General features: G+C 48.6%; 1 protein-coding gene across 2 annotated transcripts in view; it reads right to left on the reverse strand.

Moving 5' to 3' along the window:
- Positions 1–19,732, reverse strand: part of ATP6V1B1 (ATPase H+ transporting V1 subunit B1) — a 28,395-nt gene that overhangs the window by 2,049 nt on the left and 6,614 nt on the right. Inside the window, exons 2-12 of one of the 2 annotated variants that reach the window (XM_046662614.1) lie at positions 18,837–18,892; positions 6,471–6,569; positions 6,178–6,271; positions 5,512–5,589; positions 4,797–4,936; positions 3,708–3,809; positions 2,970–3,067; positions 1,818–1,941; positions 1,436–1,586; positions 1,104–1,186; positions 154–258 (exon numbers count right to left, since the gene is read on the reverse strand). In XM_046662614.1, the coding sequence (XP_046518570.1) occupies positions 154–258; positions 1,104–1,186; positions 1,436–1,586; positions 1,818–1,941; positions 2,970–3,067; positions 3,708–3,809; positions 4,797–4,936; positions 5,512–5,589; positions 6,178–6,271; positions 6,471–6,569; positions 18,837–18,892 (1,130 nt within the window). The remainder of the gene's footprint in view (positions 1–153; positions 259–1,103; positions 1,187–1,435; positions 1,587–1,817; positions 1,942–2,969; positions 3,068–3,707; positions 3,810–4,796; positions 4,937–5,511; positions 5,590–6,177; positions 6,272–6,470; positions 6,570–18,836; positions 18,893–19,732) is intronic. The other variant, XM_046662615.1, reaches the window with a different exon arrangement.

A 19,732-nucleotide genomic window follows, 5' to 3' on the forward strand; every position in this document is an offset into this window, starting at 1 on the left:
CCACTGGAGCCCAATGGCCCCCAAACTGGCCGTGCGTGGCCCCTTTCTGGGGGAGTGACTTTTCCAGGAGAAAAGCTCGTGGTCCAGACAGGGCTCAAACCTCCAGCTTCTGAAACTAGCTTACCCGCCAGCCCTGCGCCCTCTCCTTCTTACCAGCTGGTTGGAGACATCTCCGTGGTCCTTTCTCGTCATGCCCTCCCCGATGGCGGACTTCATTAGCCGCGACAGGGAAGGGAGCACGTTGATGGGGGGGTAAATCTGGGGGGGAGCGGAGCAGAAGAAGGGAGTGGCAGAGGCAGGGTCCGAACTTTCCTTTTCTTCCCACTGCTACTTCTCTCCCCTCCCCCTACTGGTTCTCGGGAGACTGGTCCTCATTTGTCCTACAGAGAGGACACTGGTCACTCCCTGCTCTCCTTCATCTCCCACGGATTCTAGGTCTTGGGTATGCTGGTGTCCCCAGGTGTGCTCCTAGACAGGAGAGTATCAAGGGAGATGACATGACCTTAGTGAAAGGCTTGCTATTTCAAAACTTTTGATTATTTGGCCAAAAACCAAGTTGAAGCTTAATAGTTAATAGCTGCAAAGAAAGAACGTGCCAAGCGAAGAAGAAAAGGTCGTGGGGTGCCCTTAACCTCAGATAGGACAGACACAGTTTCTAACCCGTTGGCACATTATTCACTATCTATTTGTGTCAGTTACCCTTGTTTCCTTTTCACCAAAGCAAACTACTGGCAAGGAAGAGAAATGGTATTTATTTAGTATATACTATCTGCTAGATGCTTTCTATATGCCAACTTATTTTATCCTCCACAATGCAACTGTGTGATAAGTATTATTGTTCCTATTTTATAGAAGAGGAAACCTAGTATCAGAGAGATGAAATTATTTTCTCCAGGTCCCACAGCCAGATAGGCTGGCTTCTGCCCTGACCTGCCTTCTGTCTGTGGACCACACAGTCTTCCAGGGATGGGGGTTATCTCTTGTTTGGGGTTAGCCTTGCCTGGCCCCTCCTAATTCACAGAGAGACAAAGCACAGGGGGTGGGGGTGGGACATCTGTTAGTCTGTGTCTTTGGGGTGGAAGTGAGTATGGAGGGGACAGTACCTGTCTGTTATGAAGCTGTCTGTCCACGTAGATCTGTCCCTCTGTGATGAAGCCCGTCAGGTCTGGGATCGGGTGGGTGATATCTACAAGGAAATGCGTTGGCCTCAGTGTAGATGGGGCCCACGTCTCTACCCCCTCAGGGCCATCTGGGTTCTATTCCCCTCACTGGAGTGATAGGGGTTGGCGGGGGGGAGCAAGAAAAGGATAGTGTCCACCTTGATGGAGGAACAGAGGCACTGCACATCTATGCAAAGAAGCATGGGCCCTTTAAGGGTCCAGGTGGGAAGAGAGGGCAGGGGGCTGTGGAGGTAGTGGGCAGTGAGGAAGCTCACCATCATTGGGCATGGTGAGGATGGGGATCTGAGTGATGGATCCGCCCCGGCCTTCCACACGGCCCGCCCGCTCGTAGATGGTGGCCAGGTCTGTGTACATATATCCAGGGAAGCCTCGGCGCCCTGGCACCTCTTCCCTAGCAGCCGAGACCTGTCCGAGGGCAATAGGGTAGGAGAAAGGGTGAGAGGCAGACACAGGAAGGGTGAGTGGGAGGGTCAGCAACCGTGTAAGAAGTGCGTGGGGGGCAGGAGAGGAATGGCCAGGCTGCTACTGCTCCCTGGAGCTCACAGGAGTGGGGGCAGGCCTAGGTGTGTGAGCTCTGGGGTCCAGGGGCTAGGGAGAGGCAGGGATGAACCTGACACCCCTTGCCGGCCACCTCACCTCCCGCAAGGCCTCCGCGTAGGAACTCATGTCCGTCAATATGACCAGCACGTGCTTCTCACACTGGTAAGCGAGGAACTCAGCAGTGGTCAGCGCCAGGCGCGGGGTGATGATCCGCTCGATCCTGGAGGTATGACCAGTGTTGAGAGAGCCTGGAGGCCCAGGCCTCTGCTCCATTTAGCCCCAGTGCTGAGTGGAAAGTGAACTGGGAAGCTGGTACTGTGCATAGCAGCAGAGTGGGTATGCTGAGCCCCTGCTCAGGTCAGGGCGATGGTTCCTGGGAGTGGGCACTCAGCCAAGTATGACACTCCCTCCTCCTACTGTTCAAGGTAGGAAAGGGGCAGAGGCTGGGGCAGGTGGGGAGTTGGGTGAGGGTGGGACAGTCAGGGCCAGGCGTGTCTAGTGAGGATGACAGTGGCCCACCTGTGGCATCTCAGAGCCAGGTGGGGTCTGCTCTAGCTCCCTCTTCGCCAGGGCACCCTGCACTCGGGTCACTGGAGACTCTCCCTCCATGTCCTCAGGATTCTTTCCTCACTGTTCCTCCCTGCTCCTAAGCATACCCAGTCTGCGCGGTCCACGCGCTCCCTGGCCCGCAGCCACTGGCTGGCGGTCCCTCTGGCTCCAGCCACTCAGTCCTCAGGCTCTGTGCCTGTGAGTCTTTCCTTTGGTGACTCATCGTGGCCCCCAGAGCTCTGTTACTTAGTTTTTAAGTACTCTTAGTACCCAGGATAGTTTATTAGAATTTTTTTTATCCACCTGATCCCCAGATTTAAACTCACTTTTTCTAAACTTTTAAAATAGAGTTTTTCTAAACAAATGGTTTAGGGAAATATCTCTTTAGGGGTGACTTTGTGGAAGGGACCTAAGGATGAGGAGCCCTAATTCGGGACAGTGGCTGGACGCAGGTTGTGGGCAGAGCAGAGGGGCTGCAGGTGGCAGGCAGGGTGGTGGCCTGGCTCCCTCTGTCTCTCCGTGGGCTGTCCCTGCCCCGTGCCCAATCTCAGCTCCCCCATGTGCACAATAAGGGGTTGTTGTCCCAGCTCTGGCCCGTAGCTGTAGTTCTGGCATGCCCCTGAGCTGTGGTACTCTGAATCTTGGAAGGGGACAGGGCCTGCTGCCTGAGGGCGGTATGGGCATCAGGGGAGGGCTCACGTTGGGTCGTTGGCCAAGTTCAGGAAGAGGCAGACATTCCCCATGGTCCCGTTCTGCTCGAAGTCGGACTTGAAGAATCTGGCTGTCTCCATGTTCACCTGGACACACAGCAGGGAGGGCTGGAGGCAGGGCCTAGAGGCCTGAGGGCGGGGACCCGGGTTCCTCCCATCTCTTCTCAGTAAAGCCTATCAACTGACTGGCTACCAGTCACTGGAGGTGAAGATGCCATGGTCACTGGGGGGACCCTGGGGTTTGAGAAGGCAGGGGCTGGGGTTGCTGCCCAGTCCTGAGTAGGGTCTCATCAGACCCCCAAAGAGAGGTTCAGACTCCAGGTTGAACTCTGCTCAGTACCATCTGCACCACCTTGGCCAGCTGCTTCCCCACTAAACTCCCATCCCCCCCTGGGGCCCTTCTCAGAGCCCCCTGGCATCCCCCTCCTGAAGCTGTCTTGTCTCCCCAAATTCTCTGGCTTCCCCCTCCTCCGGGCCAAGCTGGGCTCATCTTGTAGGTACCATGGCCTTTGGGATGCTCAAGGGACACGCGGCCCTGGTCACTGAGCCTGCCACACCCCCTCTAGTCATGCTCTTGCCTCTCCCACCAGACAGACCTGGACCGGGACGCTTTCCAAGGAGAAGACTTGTGCCTCCCCCATCAGATCAGGCCATGCCAGGGGCCAAGGGAGACAAGGCTGCCCGTCCATGGCTTCCAGAACTTGCCAATCTGCCCAGCCCCTCTTACCCCCATGGCTGCAAAGACGATGGCGAAGTTGTCGTCGTGATAGTCTAGCACAGCCTTGGACTTCTTCACCAGCCCAGCCTGGCGGCAGATCTGGGCGGCAATCTGGGGCGGAGCAGGGGCGGGGGGGTTGCGCATGTCAGCACCAGAGCCCAGAGCCCACCCCACTGAGTACCACTGAGGAGGATGGATGAAGCAATGTCCAGTCCATCCTCCTGCCAGGACCTCTGGTGGGAAGGATCCAAGGCCTGAAAGGTGAAAGGGCTGCCCCAGGTCCTACAGCCTTTTGGGGAGGGGGGCACCCTATTCCGTGGCTGTTAAAGGGCTGAGGGTGCCTGTCAGGAGAAGCAGGGCAGAATAACAGTTCCAAAGAGCAATTGCCTCAGCACGGGTTTGGGGCGGTTTGGCCCTTCACACCCCCGGTGCCTCCCTGAGGCTGCTGGGGGTGATCTGAGTGCAGAACTGCAGGCCTGCAGGGTGGGGAGCTACCAGTCACACAGGTCCAGATGTGCGTGTGCAGGGGGAGGGCGGGGACGCCTATGCCCTCTAACCACTATTTCGAGGGTGCACTGGGACACATCCAGGATTGGTCATTATGTGGCTGGTTAGGGGAGGAGCATCCAGAAACCTTGTCACCTGGCTGCTCTGAGAAGAACCGGCTGTTCACTCTTGGTGGTAGGAGAGGGGCAGGGAGCCTGCAAAGAGAGGCTTCAGATGGCCGTGGGCCGGCATGAGAGGGCTTCACCCGGTGCAGGGAGGAAAGCCCATTACAAGGACCAGTGGGGAGCGCTGTCAGCCCGGCTGAGCAGGACTCTCAATACTGGGGCTAGCAACGGGCTCTCTTATGAGCCAAGGAGTGCCCCACTCACTCAGGCAGAGGCTTGAAGACCTGCTTGGGGACAATGAGGGGGTCTTGTGCAGCCCTGAGTCCCTGAGCTACCAGAGGACAACTGCCAGTCTGAATGCTGATGGTCCCAGCTGGGCCGGCCCCTGACTGCTCTGCACAGGCGGCCCTCCTTGCTCACCCACCAGCCCCGGCCTCAGCTCTGTCCCTTCCACCTGGCCCTGTCTGCAGGCCCCTGCAGGCCTCACCTCGTTGTGGGGAAGCCCGGCTGCTGAGAAGATGGGGATCTTCTGCCCACGGGCAATGCTGTTCATGACATCGATGGGAGAGATGCCCGTCTGAATCATCTCCTCGGGGTAGATGCGGTCGTGGGGGTTGATGGGCTGGCCTGGGAGGTGATGATGGACCAGGGTTCAGGTCTCTCTCTGCCCCCCAAACCTGGCCCCCAAATCTGCCCCAGACTCCAGAGCAGCACTGTGTAACAGAACTTTCTGTGATGATAGAAATGTGCTCTGACGCCGCTGCCCAACACAGTAGCCCTAGTCACATGTGGCTACTGAGCACGTGAAATGTGGTTTTCAAATGAAATTTTATTCTATTTGAATTCATTTGTATTTAAATGGCCACATGTCAGCGCTCCCTTTGGACAGCGCTGCCCTGGTGCATTAGAAGTGGCAGGCAGGCGGGAGCTCAGGCTGGCCCCCGTGGGCCGAACCAGGGCCCTCTCCAAGATCGATAGGTACTGTGTGGGATTCGGAGGACCTGAGGGCGACCCAGAGACCTCTTACCTGGGAGATCCACCTCTTAGCCTGAGCAGCCCTGGGGGTAAGCCCTGGGCAGTTGCCCCTGGCCTGTGTCTGGGGCAGAGCTTCCAAGGGCAAGGTGGCAGAGGTGATGACTGGGGGTGGGGAAGATGGTTAGAGGCTGGCTCCCGAAAGCCATCCAGAGCTCCTGGTCACTCACCATTGATATCCAGGAAGTCTTCTGCCATGACCACTGGCCCCTTGTCAATGGGTTTGCCGGAGCCATTGAAAACCCGACCTGTGGGTGGGCGAGGGGTGTTGTAGGGTGCTCAGGGCCAGCCCTGTGTCTCTCCCTGCTGCTCCCCCTCCATGCCACCACCAGCTCCCGCCGCCCCCCATGTCCCGATTGCCCTGTGTCCCCCTCCCCCTCAGCCCCCAGAGAGCTGGATACAATGACTGTCTCTTTGAAGGGTCTTCCCTTCTCTCCTGGAAACCTTTACAGGCAAGATCTTGGCCCAGGACCATGACTTGAATGGGGGAGGGGTGGTTTAGGGCTGGAAAGAGGAGACAGCCAGGTATGGCAGATCTTGGGAGTAAATTAGGGGACGTACAGTCCATTTCAGCCTGACCCCAAATAGATGGCACCTGCTGTGCCTCTAGTTTATGGAACCCGCCTTCCTCATTTATTGAACACCTGCTATATGTCAGGCCCTGTGCTGGGGTCAAGGATCAAAGAGAAAAGAAGACACAACCCCTGACCTCAAAGAGCTCACAGAGGAGGCAGATGTGTAAAGAGGCAACGACAGTGCAGTGTGCTAAGTGCTTGGTCAAGGAAGCTGGGCTGGAAGGACAGAGGAGCACCCCTTGCCCCACCCCAGCGCCTCACCCAGCATGTCTTCTGACACTGGAGTCCGTAGGATGTCCCCTGTGAATTCACAGGTGGTCTTCTGGGCATCGATCCCAGAGGTCCCTTCAAACACCTATGGGACAAGAGGTTAGTTACTCTAATAAGGAGCTTGCTGGGGAGAAGGGGGCCTCCCATTCTGCCATTTCTGCCCAGCTCTGGGTAAGGTGCTCTCAGAAAAGTAGGACATTTCTTGCCTTTGCAGCTTATAAGATAGTGTGGGAACTTTGTGGGTTCATTCATTTATTCCACCAGCCAACATCTCATTGACTTACTTGCACAATGGCCTTGGTGCCAGCCACTTCAAGCACTTGCCCACTCCTCTGAGTCCCATTGGGGAGGGTGAAGTTGACAATCTCGGCATACTGGGCAAACTGGTGGGAGGAGTAACCCAGAGTGCCAGTGAGACCACAGGTGAAGTCCCTGTCTCCTCCCCACCCCTCCTTGATCCAGTCTTTAGCTCCCATCTCCCCTGTTGTGCCCAAACACTCTTGGAAATGAACTTGAGGGTCTGGGAGGTGGGATGCTTGCATTCTGTTTGGGAGGCAGTATACCTGGATGGGTAGGAGTGCCGACTTTGGAGCGGGAAGACCAGGGTTAGAATTGAAGCTCTGATGCGTAGAAGCTGTGTGACCTTGTGGAAGTTACTTAACGTTCCTGAGTCTTACTTTCCTCATCTTTAAAATGGGGGTAATAATGATAATACCTACTTCACAGGGCTGCTGTGGGGAGGAAATGAGATAATATATGGAAAGCCACTAGCTGGTGCCCAGCAGCTCGTAACAGCTCAGTAGAATGTAGTAGCTATTATGGCTGTTTAGTTCTCCTGGACAGCACAGTTGTGTCTGCCCCTGGGGGAAGATGGTGAACACACTGGCAAAGCGCTTTCCTTGGCTCCCAGATGTCCCTGTGTACCAGGGGCAGTCTGTCCCTAGCCATGAAGCTGGGATTGATTCACATGTCTTCCTCCTAGGCTTCAGGAATAAAAGGAATCAAGCCAATATCTGGAATACATAAAGAACTTCTACAACTCAACAGTAAAAAGGCAAATAACCCAAGTAAAAAATGGGCAAAGTATCTGAATAGACATTTCTCCAAAGAAGATATATAAATGTGCCAATAAGCACATCAGATGCTCAACATCATCAGTCCTTAGAGAAATGCAAATCAAAAGCACAGTGAAGGAAACAACAAGTGTTGGAGAGGATGCGGAGAGAAGGGAACCCTCCTACACTGCTGGTGGGAGTGCACACTGGTGCAGCCACTGGGGAAAACAATATGGAGATTCCTCAGAAAATTAAGAATAGAAATACCATATGATCCAGCTATTCCACTGCTGGGTATTTACCCAAAGAACACAAAAACACGAATGCATAAAGATACATGCAACCCTATGTTCATCACAGCATTATTCACAATATCCAAGACATGGAAGTAACCTAAGTACCCATCAAGGGATGAATGGATAAAGATGCAGTATATATACACAATAGAATACTGCTCAGCCATAAGAAACAGTGAAATCCGGCCATTTGTGACAAGATGGATGGACCTTGAGGGCATTATGCTCAGTGACATAAGTCAAAGGGAGAAAGTCAAATGCTGTATGACCTCACTCATAAGTAGAAGATTAAAACAACAAACAATCACATAGAGACAGAGATTGGATTGATGGTTACCAGAGGAGGGAGGAGGGAGGAGGGGGGAGGGATGGGTGATTAGGCACGCGTGTGCGGTGATGGATGGTAATTAGTCTTTGGGTGGCGAACATGATGTGATCTACACAGAAACTGAAATGTGTAACCGTGTACACCTAAAATTCATATAACGTTATAAACCAATGTTACTGCAATAAAAAAATTAAAAAATAAGACTGCGTTAAAAAATATTAAAGAGAACTTCTCTGAACAATACCGCTCCCTATCTCCCCATCTCAAATCTTCTCGTTTCATCACCCAGTTCATTTTCTTCACAGAAATTACCTGTATCAGAAATAATCTCATCTATTTAATTGTTTACTTTTTTTTTTTGAGAGGTGAACTTTCATTTAAAAAGCTCATTCTAAAAGGCTGTGGTTGTTTCTTTGTTTTTTTTAAAAATTTTTTATTTTTTTCAGATGTGCATCGTGTTTCAAATTCTGTTTACTTTTTTTTTTTTTAAGATTTTATTTTTCCCTTGTTCTCCCCAAAGCCCCCCGGTACATAGTTGTATATTCTTCGTTGTGGGTCCTTCTAGTTGTGGCATGTGGGACACTGCCTCAGCGTGGTTTGATGAGCAGTGCCATGTCTGCGCCCAGGATTTGAACCAACGAAACACTGGGCCGCCTGCAGCGGAGCGCGCGAACTTAACCACTCGGCCACGGGGCCAGCCCCTCTGTTTATTTTTTTATTGTCTCCCTTCACCAACCAGAATGTAAGCTCCATGAGGGCAGGTACCTTATTAATCTTGAGCAACTCATGGTGCCTGACCTTTGGGAGGTACATAATAAATACTGCTGGAACAACAACAAAAAAGCACAGTGAGATACCACTTCACACTCACTAATACGGCTGTAATAAAAAAGATAATAACAAGTGTTGGCCAGCCCCAGTAGCCTAGTGTTTAAGTTCGGCATGCTCCACTTCAGCAGCCTGGGTTCAGTTCCCAGGTACTGACCTACACCACTCATCTGTCAGTGGCCATGCTGTGGTGGTGGCTCACATACAAAAAGAGAAAGATGGGCAGCAGATGTTGGCTTAGGGTGAATCTTCTTCAGCAAAAAAAAAAAAAAAAGAACAAGAAAAAGAAAAAAGATAACAAGTGTTGTTGAGGATGTGGAAACATTGGAACCCTCATAAACTGTTGATGGGAGTGTAAAATAATGTAGCCACTTTGGAAAACAGTCTGTCTAGCAGTTCCTCAAAAGGTTAAACCTTTTTATAGAGGTTTCATGTAGAGTTACCATATGCCCTAGCAATTCCACTCCCGGGTATATATCCAAGAGAAATAAAAACATAAAAACTTGTATATGAATGTTCTAGTAGCATTATTCATAATAGCTAAAAAGTGGCAACAAACCAAATGGCCACCAACTGAAGAATGGATAAAGGAAATGTGATATATCCGTACAATGGCATATTGTTTGATAATAAAAAGCAAAGAAGAACTGATGCATGGTATAACATGGATGAACCTTGAAAATATGCTAAATGAAAGAAATTGATCACAAAAGATCACATATTGCATGATTCCATTGACATGAAATGTCCAGAATAGTCAAATCCATTGAGACAGAAAGCAGATTAGTATTTGCTGGCGTTGGGGAGAAGGAGGATTGAGGGTGACAGCTAACAGGTACAGGGTTTCCTTTCTGAGGTGATGGAAATGTTCTGGAATTAAATAGTGGAGATGGTTGCACACCTCTGTACATATACTAAAAGCCACTGAACTGTACACTTTAAAAGAGTGAAGTTTGTGGGATGTGAATTAGAACTCAATTTTAAAAAAAGACCAGGCTTTCCCTCCAGGACCACCAGCAGCAGGTGGGCCCCCAGGGAGTCCCCCAGCTTTGCTGTCTGCGCATGCTCCCGGAGCCAGGTTCTCAGTCTTCACCCACATCTGGAGAAGGCTACCAGCTGGGCCAGGGAGACTGGGCAGGGAGAGCACCCTCCCCACTGACCCTGGTCCTTGGCACCAAGAGCGCCGGGTCCTGCATCTGCACCTCTTCCCAGGGGAGGAACTGGCGAGGATGGTGTCTTCCCCCAGCCTCCCCACCTTGCTTCCCAGCTTGTTGATTTGCTTCAGGGAGTAAATCATAGTCTTAACCCAATAAAAATAAATGATAAAAAGATGACACCCCTGCCCCCACCAAAGTTCCTAATATTCTGGGAAATTAAACTACTTCTCTAAATTACTCCTTGGACAAAACTGAAATGACAGATTATCTAGACAAGAATGAAAGGCATCACTGCGAGCCGTGATCTGTGGAACACATCGAGGGGGACGATGCTTTCTGATCATAATCAAAATAAGTTAGAAATCAATAACAAAAGAGAGAAAAACCTCATACATTTGGAAACTTAAAAGCATTCTAAATATAGAAGAATTTATGGTCAGAATTCGAAAACATTTGACACTAAAGAATAAGGAAAAATTATATATTAACATGTGTGTGATGCATTTAAAGCTTTAAATGCTTATATTAGAAAGAAAAAAGGTTGAGGAAGCTTAAAAGTATGCAACTTAGAAGTTAGAAAAAGGACAGCATTACAACTCCTGGAAAGTAGAAGAAGTAACAAGAGAGCAGAAATCATTAAGGAAGAAAAATATATATAATGGAAAAGATCAACAAAGCCAAATTGGTTCTTTGAAGAGCCTAATAAAACAGACAAATCTTTGGCAACACTGATTAAGAAAAGAGTAAAGTCATGAATAAATAATTGTTGGATTAAAAAAGTCAAAACTAGCTATGCTAATAATTTTAAAAATTATTAAAAAGAATAGAAAGGAATTATGAACAATTTTATGTAATATGTTACAGAACTTAGATTAAATGAATAAAGTCCTAGTAGAATACAACTCAAACCAAAAACAATTAAAAACTAAATAGAAAATCAGAAGAGTTCTGTAATCCTTGAGACATTGAATAATTTAAAATCTTTCCACAAACACCAGTCTCTAATAGTTTACCAGTGAGTTCTAACAATCAAGGAACAATTTAAAATTTACTTAAGCTCTTCAAAAGACTGGAAAAAAAGTGATAGTCTTTAATTCATTTTATGAGGCAAGCATAACCTTGATACCAAGATAAGATAATTATGGGAAAATTATAGGCAATCTCACTCATGAATATAGATGCAAAAATCCTAAACAAAATATTAGCATACCAAATCCAGCAATGTATAAAAAAGACAAAGTTACAAACAAACCAAATAATAAAAGAAAAAAATTAAAAAACAAAAAAATGAAGATAAACACACACACAAATAAAAATAAAGAAGACCAAGCTGGGAGTATTCCAGGAATTTAAGGTGAGTCTAATATTAGAAAATCTACTAAAGTAATTTATCTCATAAGTGGATTAAAGGATTAGAAAATTTTTTACTGTGATCAAGTAAAAAAATTTTAAAGAAAGTTAAAAAAAACTATCCATTATTAGAAATGAAAAACAAAGAACAAAACTACTCTTTGAAAACAGAGAATAAAAGGGAAATTCCTTACCTCAAAGTATCCTCAAAAAACCTACAGAAAATATCATAGTCAATGGTATAATGCGTGAAAGATTCCCTTTAAAATTAGGGGCAAAACAACAATGCCTGGTGTCATCACTGTACTCAGCCTTGTGCTGGAGGGACCAGCTAAAGTCATAAGACGGATGGAAAATAAAGATTAGAAGGAAACAGAACCATAAACTGGAAACCCCCCCACCCCAAATCTGAGACAGTTAGTACCCCCCAAAGAAACTATAGACCAATTTCTCTTATAAATATAGATGCAGAAATTATACATAACCTGTTAGCCAGTCAAATCAAGCAGGATATTAAATAAATAAACAAGTATGGCCAAATAGGATTATTCCAAGAATAGAAGATTGCGTCAGTCAACATTTGGGAATTTGTCAACATTTGACAACACAAGTCATAATAATAAAGAGTTTGTCAACATGTATTAAAAGAAAAATCCCACAGGATTATATAAATAGAAACCAAAAAGGCTTTTGATACAATTTGGCATCTGCTTCTAATACAATTCTATGTAAAATGGGAACGGAAAGCAACTCCTCCAACACTAGACTATTTACCAAAACCAGCATCGACATCCTTCTAAAAGGTGAAATGCTCAACTCATTTTCATTTCCAATAAGATCAGTAACCCAGACAGATGCCTGTATCACTGTTGTTACTAATATTGTTTTGGAAATTTTAGTTTATACAATAAGACAAAAAATAAATTAAAAAGTATACCAATAACCATAAATGGAGAATGTTCTATATTTTTTAAAAAGTGGGGAGAGGAGGAGACTGCATTCTCCAAACATGTCAAAGAATGGCTGTGGAAAAGTTCCGGATTACAGGAAGCGGAACAGACATGATGATTAAATGCATTGCCTGGCTCCCCGGACTCGAGGCTGGATCCTGGATGGGAATGCTAGAGAGGACTTCACCAGGTCAGCTGGCAAACTGGAATGTAGGGGGTAGATTAGAGAACACTATCGGTGTAGATTTCTAAGGTTGATAACTACTGTCGGTATCTAAGAGAACATCCTTATTCTTTGGAAATACACACTGGAGTATTTGGGGATAATTTACTCTCAAAAGATCTCGAAAAAAATTATGCACATACACACGCACTCAGAGCAAATGATAGAATAAATGGGATAAAATGTTAACAGTTGGGTATACGGATGTTCTTTGTACTATTTTTATTTCTGCAACTTTTTCTAAATTTGAAATTGTTTCAAAATAAAAAGTAAAATTAAAGTATGCCGATGGGAAAAGAGACATAATTCCCTTTATTTACAGATAATATTGTTTAGATCTAGAAAAACCTGAGAGGCTCTAGTTAAAAAAAAAACAAAACAATCCAGGATTAATAAGAAGATTTGGCTGTATACAAGATAAAGACATAAAAATCAATCTCTTTTTTTCTATTCCAACAACAATCAGTTAGAAGAGGGAATGGAGAAAAATATTCCATCCCCAATAGGGCCAAAACACATAAAATATCTGGAAATAAAATTTAACAAGAAAGGTATAAGAAAATAATAAAATCGTATCAAAAGACACAGAACAAGCCGTGAACCAATGGAGAACAACACTGCTTCCCAAGACAGAATGACTTCCCATAATAAAAATATAAATCCTTTTCAAAAGTTTATAGATTACATGCATTTCCAGTGGATTATTATTTTTTCTGGAACTTAATAAAATGATCTTAAAATTCATATAAATGTCTGAGAATATCCAAGAACAATTACAGAAAAGATCAGGGATGGAGGATTTGTCTTATCAAAAATCAAAATGTGCTCTAAAGCTACTCAAGTCATGTGGTGGGTGTTGGTGTGACACAGACAAACAGATAAGTGCGACAGCCTGGGGTCCAGAAACATCCCAGATTTTACTATCATAGCATGAATGTGGCATATTAGTTCACAGAGAAAAAAAATTTATTCAACAAATGGTGCTAACATAATTGGGTATCTACTTAGGAGATGCCCCCATCAGAAACAAAAATACATTCCAGTCATATAAAAAATTTAAACATAAAGCTGAAACAAACAAAACGCTAGAAGAGCTTTTCTTATTTTCTTTCTTATGAAATAATCCAGTTAAAAGTCAGATAAGGGAAATATCTTTAAGCAAGATAAGAAATCCAGAAGCCATAAATGAAAAAATTAGAAATATTTGATTATATAAACATTTGACATTTCTGAATGGCAAAGACACGGTAAATAAATGCGAATAATAAACAAAGAGCTCTCACCACTCAATCTATACTGCTCGATATGTAGGAAGATTTCACAGAGGAGGAAGTTTTCTAAACAGATAAAAAGATATTCAACTCCCCAAGTCATCAGGGGAATGCAAATAAAAGCAAGCCAGTACTAATTTTCATCTATCAGATGGGCCAGATCATGGGAGATACCGTCCTCGGGGCTAGCTGGGGTGTTGGAAAGTGGCTGCTCTCACACATGGTTGGTAGGAATGCAAATGACAGCAACATTTGTAGGCAAACAATCTTGCCCCAAATCGTCAATATCTATTTAAAAATAAATATACACTTTGAACCAGCAATTCCATTTTGGGGCACGTGTCCTAGAGCAATAAAGGCATCCATATGAAAGAGATACATATTGCTGTACTATTTGTAATCGCAAAACCTGTAAACAGGCTGCATGTCTGTCAATAATGGGACTATGGAATAAATCGCAGTGCATCCATACTATGGCCCGCTAGGGTGCTATCAAAAGGAATGAGTACAGTGTGTATCTACTGACATGGAGGGAACCCTTGACGTGTTTTAAGAGACTACATTTCTGATGAAGTACATTTGCCCATATACAGCAGGATCTTTACGTTGGTTATCTCAATAGGTTAGGGGCAGATAGTTAATCTTATGTGTCCTTTGTTTTACTAGTTACAAGGAGCATGTTTTGTGAGGGGGGAGGGGTTTGGGGGGAGTAATTAAAATAAAAATTTGGGACATGTTCAAGTATAGTGCAAGTGGTTATCACCATCATTACTATCACATTCGCTGCTCCTCACAAACCAGTGACCTTAATGGCTCAGGGTGGCTCAATTCCCCAACAGGCTGTGACCAGCGTGGGGGCCGCTCCCCCAGGGCACCCCTGCTGGGGTCGAACCTGAGGCCGAAGGGCTTGCAGCTCTGGCAGTCACTGAGGGAAGCCCTGGCTTGGGCCCTTGCTTGTCCTGTGAAGAGCATGCCAGGAAGGCACTCTCGTTCTGCTCCGAACCACCCCTCAGGCTGCTGAGTGGGGGCCCTGGGGGAGGGGGCTGGTCCCAAGAGGCACACTCTGAGGGCTGCCCAGTGGCTAATGCCCAGCTGTCTTTGGCTTCTCAACCACAAGAGGGAGCCCAAGAGCAGGAACTGCGAGACCCTGGGAAACAAGTTAAACAAAAGCCCTAGCTCCTTTCCCTCTTCTGCTCTATGTCGGCCTGTGTCTGTCTGTCTGTCTGTCTATCTGAAAGGGCCCCTGGGCTCCCTTGTGTGTGGAGGTCATGGTGGGCTGCTAACTTCAGGAGGAAAGTTGGTGGACAGCAATTTTAGGCCAGAGTGGGCCTAAAAGAATTCAGGCAACGGCCCAATAAAAACCAGGCAACAGAGTGATAAAATGTGGTCATTTTTATGTGGGTTTATGCGGATGAGGGAAAGTGAGAGGAAAGGACAGTGGACAGGAGGTGGTGCACCGTGTGGCCCTGAAACACGAAATCAGAGAAAATGAACTTTTTGAACAGCAGAGAGATTATAGTCAGACACGAGGAAGAACTGTCAGAACCATCACGCCCAGGCTCGGAGAATGTAGTCTGGAATCCGTTAGGAAGAAAATGCCAAGCTGTATGTGGGCGTGCGTTGGGTATTGGTTTTGGGGGAGGGGTGGTCATAGCCAGCTAGAGCAATGAGTGCAGAGGAGAATTCCAGTGTGCAGCAATGCCCTTTTACCCAAAGGGGCCCTATTTCCCAGCCACATACTGAGCAAGCCTGATTCTGTCCACTCTCGCTGCTGGTTACTAGCAATCACAGGGAGTGGGGGTGGCTCCCTGCCGCCCGTCTCCTCTGCCGGAGATTCAGCTGAGTTCTCAACCAGCAGGGGTCAGGCCTGGGGGAGCTGCTGCACAGCTCCTGGGGGAGTTCTTAGCAAGCCTGGCAGGACTTGTCCAAGGACACGCTGGCCTCCAGGGCCTCTCCTTCCCACAGTGCCCAGGGAAGCCTGGAACTCCTCTGTAGAGACTGTCTTCAGAGCTGATGGACACTCTTTTTTGAAAGCTTTTTCCTGTAAGAGTTTGGGAGCAGCCTCAGACATTAGGAACCAAGTCTGGTGGACAAGGTGAGTGCTTGCTCCAAGGCTCCAATAAGGACTGATGTGAATCACAGAAAACAGTAGTTGGAAGATGCTCTGCAGCAGCTGTTCTCAAAGCGTGGTCCCCAGCCCAGCAGCAGCGGCAGCCTCGCCTGGAACTTGTTAGAAATTCAAATTCTTGGGCCTCTGATCTGTGGAATCAGAACTTTGGGTTGGGGTCCCAAGGATCCCTCCAGGGGATTCTGATGCATGCTCAAGTTTGAGGACCAGGGCTCTGGTGACATCTGTCTAGAATATTCCAGGCCGGTGGATATCAGATATCCAGACTCTTCTTTAATGCTTGTACAACCTTGTGTGAGTGTGATTGTGTGTGAGTGTGATTGTGTGTGAGCGTGATTGTGTGCGGGTGTCCTTTTGTGAGATCAGGCCTGTGGGTATGGATGTTTAACGACCCAGGGGAGTCAATTTTACCCTCTACAAATCATGGGGATAGCCTTTTCTGGGTCACATCCCTGGAAAATCAGATGAAAGTGTGGAACCTACCCCCAGAAAAATGCACAGGCACACGAATCCATACCTTCAAAGGTTTGCATACAATTTCAAGGGCTTTAGTCCCCGGGCCAAGAACCTCCGATCTACACAAAATTCTTTCCCCGAATATTTTTCCGTTTGAGAAGTATGGACACAGACGCAGTAATTGGCTGTATGATTCAATGGGGACAGAAGGTGGCGCTGTAGAGACAGAACTGTGGGAATTTGCACCATCAACTCTAGAACAAGGAGAGGGGCGTGGGACAGTGGAAAGCGGGGCATAGAGGTGCCTTCTCCACCTCCTGAATTTATGAGACTATAAACTACTGATTCCTTTCCTTCCCTCTGCAAGCCCAGGGTTCTCTGGGTGTCTCCATCACCCAGTTATTCTGTTCTGCGAGAGTCACAGATGCATGCAACATTCACGGAACCGTAGGGCTGGGAATCTATCTCTAGTTTCCTAGTCCACCCCACTCTTCAGCTGGGAAAATGGATGTCGGCATAGGTACCTCCTCTCCATACACACTGGGTCCCCCCTAGACAGACAGGCGTGGTGGGGAGTGTGATGGAGATGGGTGAGGGCACAGAGGAGGGCACGCCTGTTTCAGCAGGCGTATTAGCATTTCTGCATTCCAGGCAGACCTATGGCTAGCTGTTCTCAAGAGGAAATAATAATAATACATTTATCTGATTTGATTCTCATAACAACCCTGATATCATTTAATGATGGAAACTGGGATTTACGACCCTAGATAGATGGCTTTCAAACTTCAGGGAGCATCAGATCACCAGAGGGCTTGTAAAAACAGACTTCTGGGCCCCACCCCCAGAGGTTTGGATTCTGTCAGTCTGGGGTAGAGCCCAACAATCTTTATTTCTAACAAGTTCCGAGGTGGTGCAGTCTGCTGATCTAGAATTGACAGGTAGCTAGTGTAAGAGGTGGGATGAAGCTGGGATTAAAATTCAAGAAGAGTTTAGACAAGACAAGACCATCTGGCCCCGGTGCACACATGCATAGCTGCTCCAACACACTTCCTCCCAGGGCATCCCTGACACCAGAGGACCAAACTTGGTCCAGATGAACTTGGAATGTGTTTTCCAGAAATGAGTCGGTCTGATTTCTCTACTACAGTTAGCTCCAGTTTTGCCAGGTCCATATTTAGTCACGCTAACACGTTCCTTCATTTGTCTCCCTCATTTATCCACCCTTCCTTTGTACAAACTGAGCACCTACCATGGTCGGGGTTCAGTAAAAGTGCAGCGTGGGGCCCTGGGAGCTCAGGATTAGTAAACACCATCCAGGTCCAACAGGAGGGCACAGGGTGTGGCAGGAAGGGGACATGGAGGAGACACATGGTCAGGTAGTGACCAAATGCCTTGACGGCTGCTGCCAACAGACAGTATACAAAGCGGAGAGCAGGGACAGGCTCACTACCCAGAAAGCTGGGAGAGGCTTCCAGGAGAAGGTGACTCTCTGCTAGCCCTGGGGATGAGTCACAGGGAGGGGATGGAGAAGGGTGGTAGAGGAGGCAGAGGGACAAGTATGTGCAAAGGCCAGGAGACATCCAATGGCAGCTCCATGCAGAGACAGTGTGGGTTTCTAGGTGGGGAAGGAAGCACGATGAGAAGGAAGAGTGGAAAGGTATGCAGGAACCCTGATGGAATGTGGGCCCTGTAAGGTGAAGGCGCTGGGCAGGGCCCTAAGTGAGTTCAAAGCAGGGGAGTGAAGGGGTCAGGGCTGCCTGGTTGCAGAGTGGAGGATGGGAGGGCACCGGGCTGCGGGCCCAGAGGCCATGGCCGTAATAAGGTGGTGGTGGGGTGTGAGATTGCTGACAGGACATGGGCACTGACAGACTGGAGTCCAGAAGGGAGAAGTCAAGGGTGGCCCCCAGATTTCCAGTTTGGGGATGGGGTGCACCCCCCAGGGTGGGGTGGAATGGGAGACTGAGGGGTGGAACTGGGGGTAGGGGGACAGCAGAGTGATCTCGTCCCTTTGCAGGTCTCCTTATGCCTCAAGAATCCCCAACCCCAGGACTCAAAATACTGCCAGTGTCTGCCATGTTCCTCCAGTTCCCCAGGGGCACATCCCACTTCGTTTTGTGAGGCCCACGGTACTTCCCACCCACGCTGCTGTTTCCCAGACTGAGATATTCCAAAGGCCTCTGAAAATCATCAAGCTCTGGAGAAAAGTGGGCTGGCATTGATTGCCACCCCCTCCTCTCCCTTTTACAAGAAGACCCCTGAGAACAGCAGGTGGGAGAGTCCCGCCTGGTGAGGAAGTCAGACCCAGCCGTTCAACTGCTGAAGAAGAGTCGCAACAGCCCGAATCCCCACCCTGGTCCATTGATGGTAGAAGCAGGTTTCCCAAAGCCCAGAGTGGGGCCCCCACTGAGAAGGCAGGAAGGGGAAACCTCAGAGGGCAGGGGAGACAGCTGTGGCCGGGGGAGAATGTGGGGTGGGTGACAGGGGATCAGAAAGAACAGGGCAGGCCCGGGGGCCATCCAGGGGCAGGACAATTTAGAAGAAATTCTGCACAGGTGCTAGGGAGCCCTGGGATTCTGCCTTAGTGCCTGGGAAGAGGCAGAAGTCTTACCTTGACTTGGTCCAGCACCACCAGGGGCCCGTTGACGCTGCAGACAGTCCTGTAGGCTGCAGGAGGGGCGGGGGTGGGTGAGGGTCTCACACCCAGACACCCAGACACACACACACACACACACACACACAGAGGCATCCTCTGCCTTCCCCCTCTAGGCACCACCCCCACCTCCTTCCCAGCCTAGGCCATCAGGGTCATTAGCTGTGACAGGGCCAGCCACCATTGCTGTAAGGGTCATGCCCCTGCCCGCAGGGCCCCCGCTGCCTCGGACACCTGCAGGAGGCTGGGGGAGGGCCAGGGCAAGGGCAGAGGCCCCTCAGAGTCCTCCCCTCCCCCATCCATGCAGAGGCCTCTCTTATCCCTGAGGCGGCTTTCTCATCCCTCTGGCCTCAGCCCCACCTTACCCACTCCCTCCTCTCTGACCCAGAACGTTTTCCAAAAGTTTCTGGCTCCCAGCTATGGCCGAGAACTGTCCTCCCCTGCTCCTTCCCAGGACCACACTTCTCTCCATCGCCCCACACTGATGGAGCACTGTGTGCATGGGGAGCTATGGTGTGTGTGTTGGGGGGTGCAGGCAGTGGTGAGAAAAACCAGCCGGGGTGCCTGCTCCAACCGTGCTCTGCTCTGCCTGGGAGGCTCCCACACTCCCTGGGCTCAGTGGGTACCCATGGTGGAGGGGAGATCAATAAGGAAGGAGGAAGAAGCAGAATGTCCCACAGTCCTAGTGGCTGGAGAGACCCACAACAAGAAAACGAGCTCCACTCACAGGGAACATTTGGGTTAGACATCAAGAAACACTTCCTAACTCCAGTGTGGTGGACCGCAACAGAAGGCGCCATGGACTGGCAGACAGGAAGCCTATTTTGTTTCCACTAGGGGCTAGCTGAGGGACC

This window comes from Equus quagga, chromosome 5 (genome assembly GCF_021613505.1).
Source record: "Equus quagga isolate Etosha38 chromosome 5, UCLA_HA_Equagga_1.0, whole genome shotgun sequence".
In the NCBI taxonomy this organism is placed as follows: domain Eukaryota; kingdom Metazoa; phylum Chordata; class Mammalia; order Perissodactyla; family Equidae; genus Equus; species Equus quagga.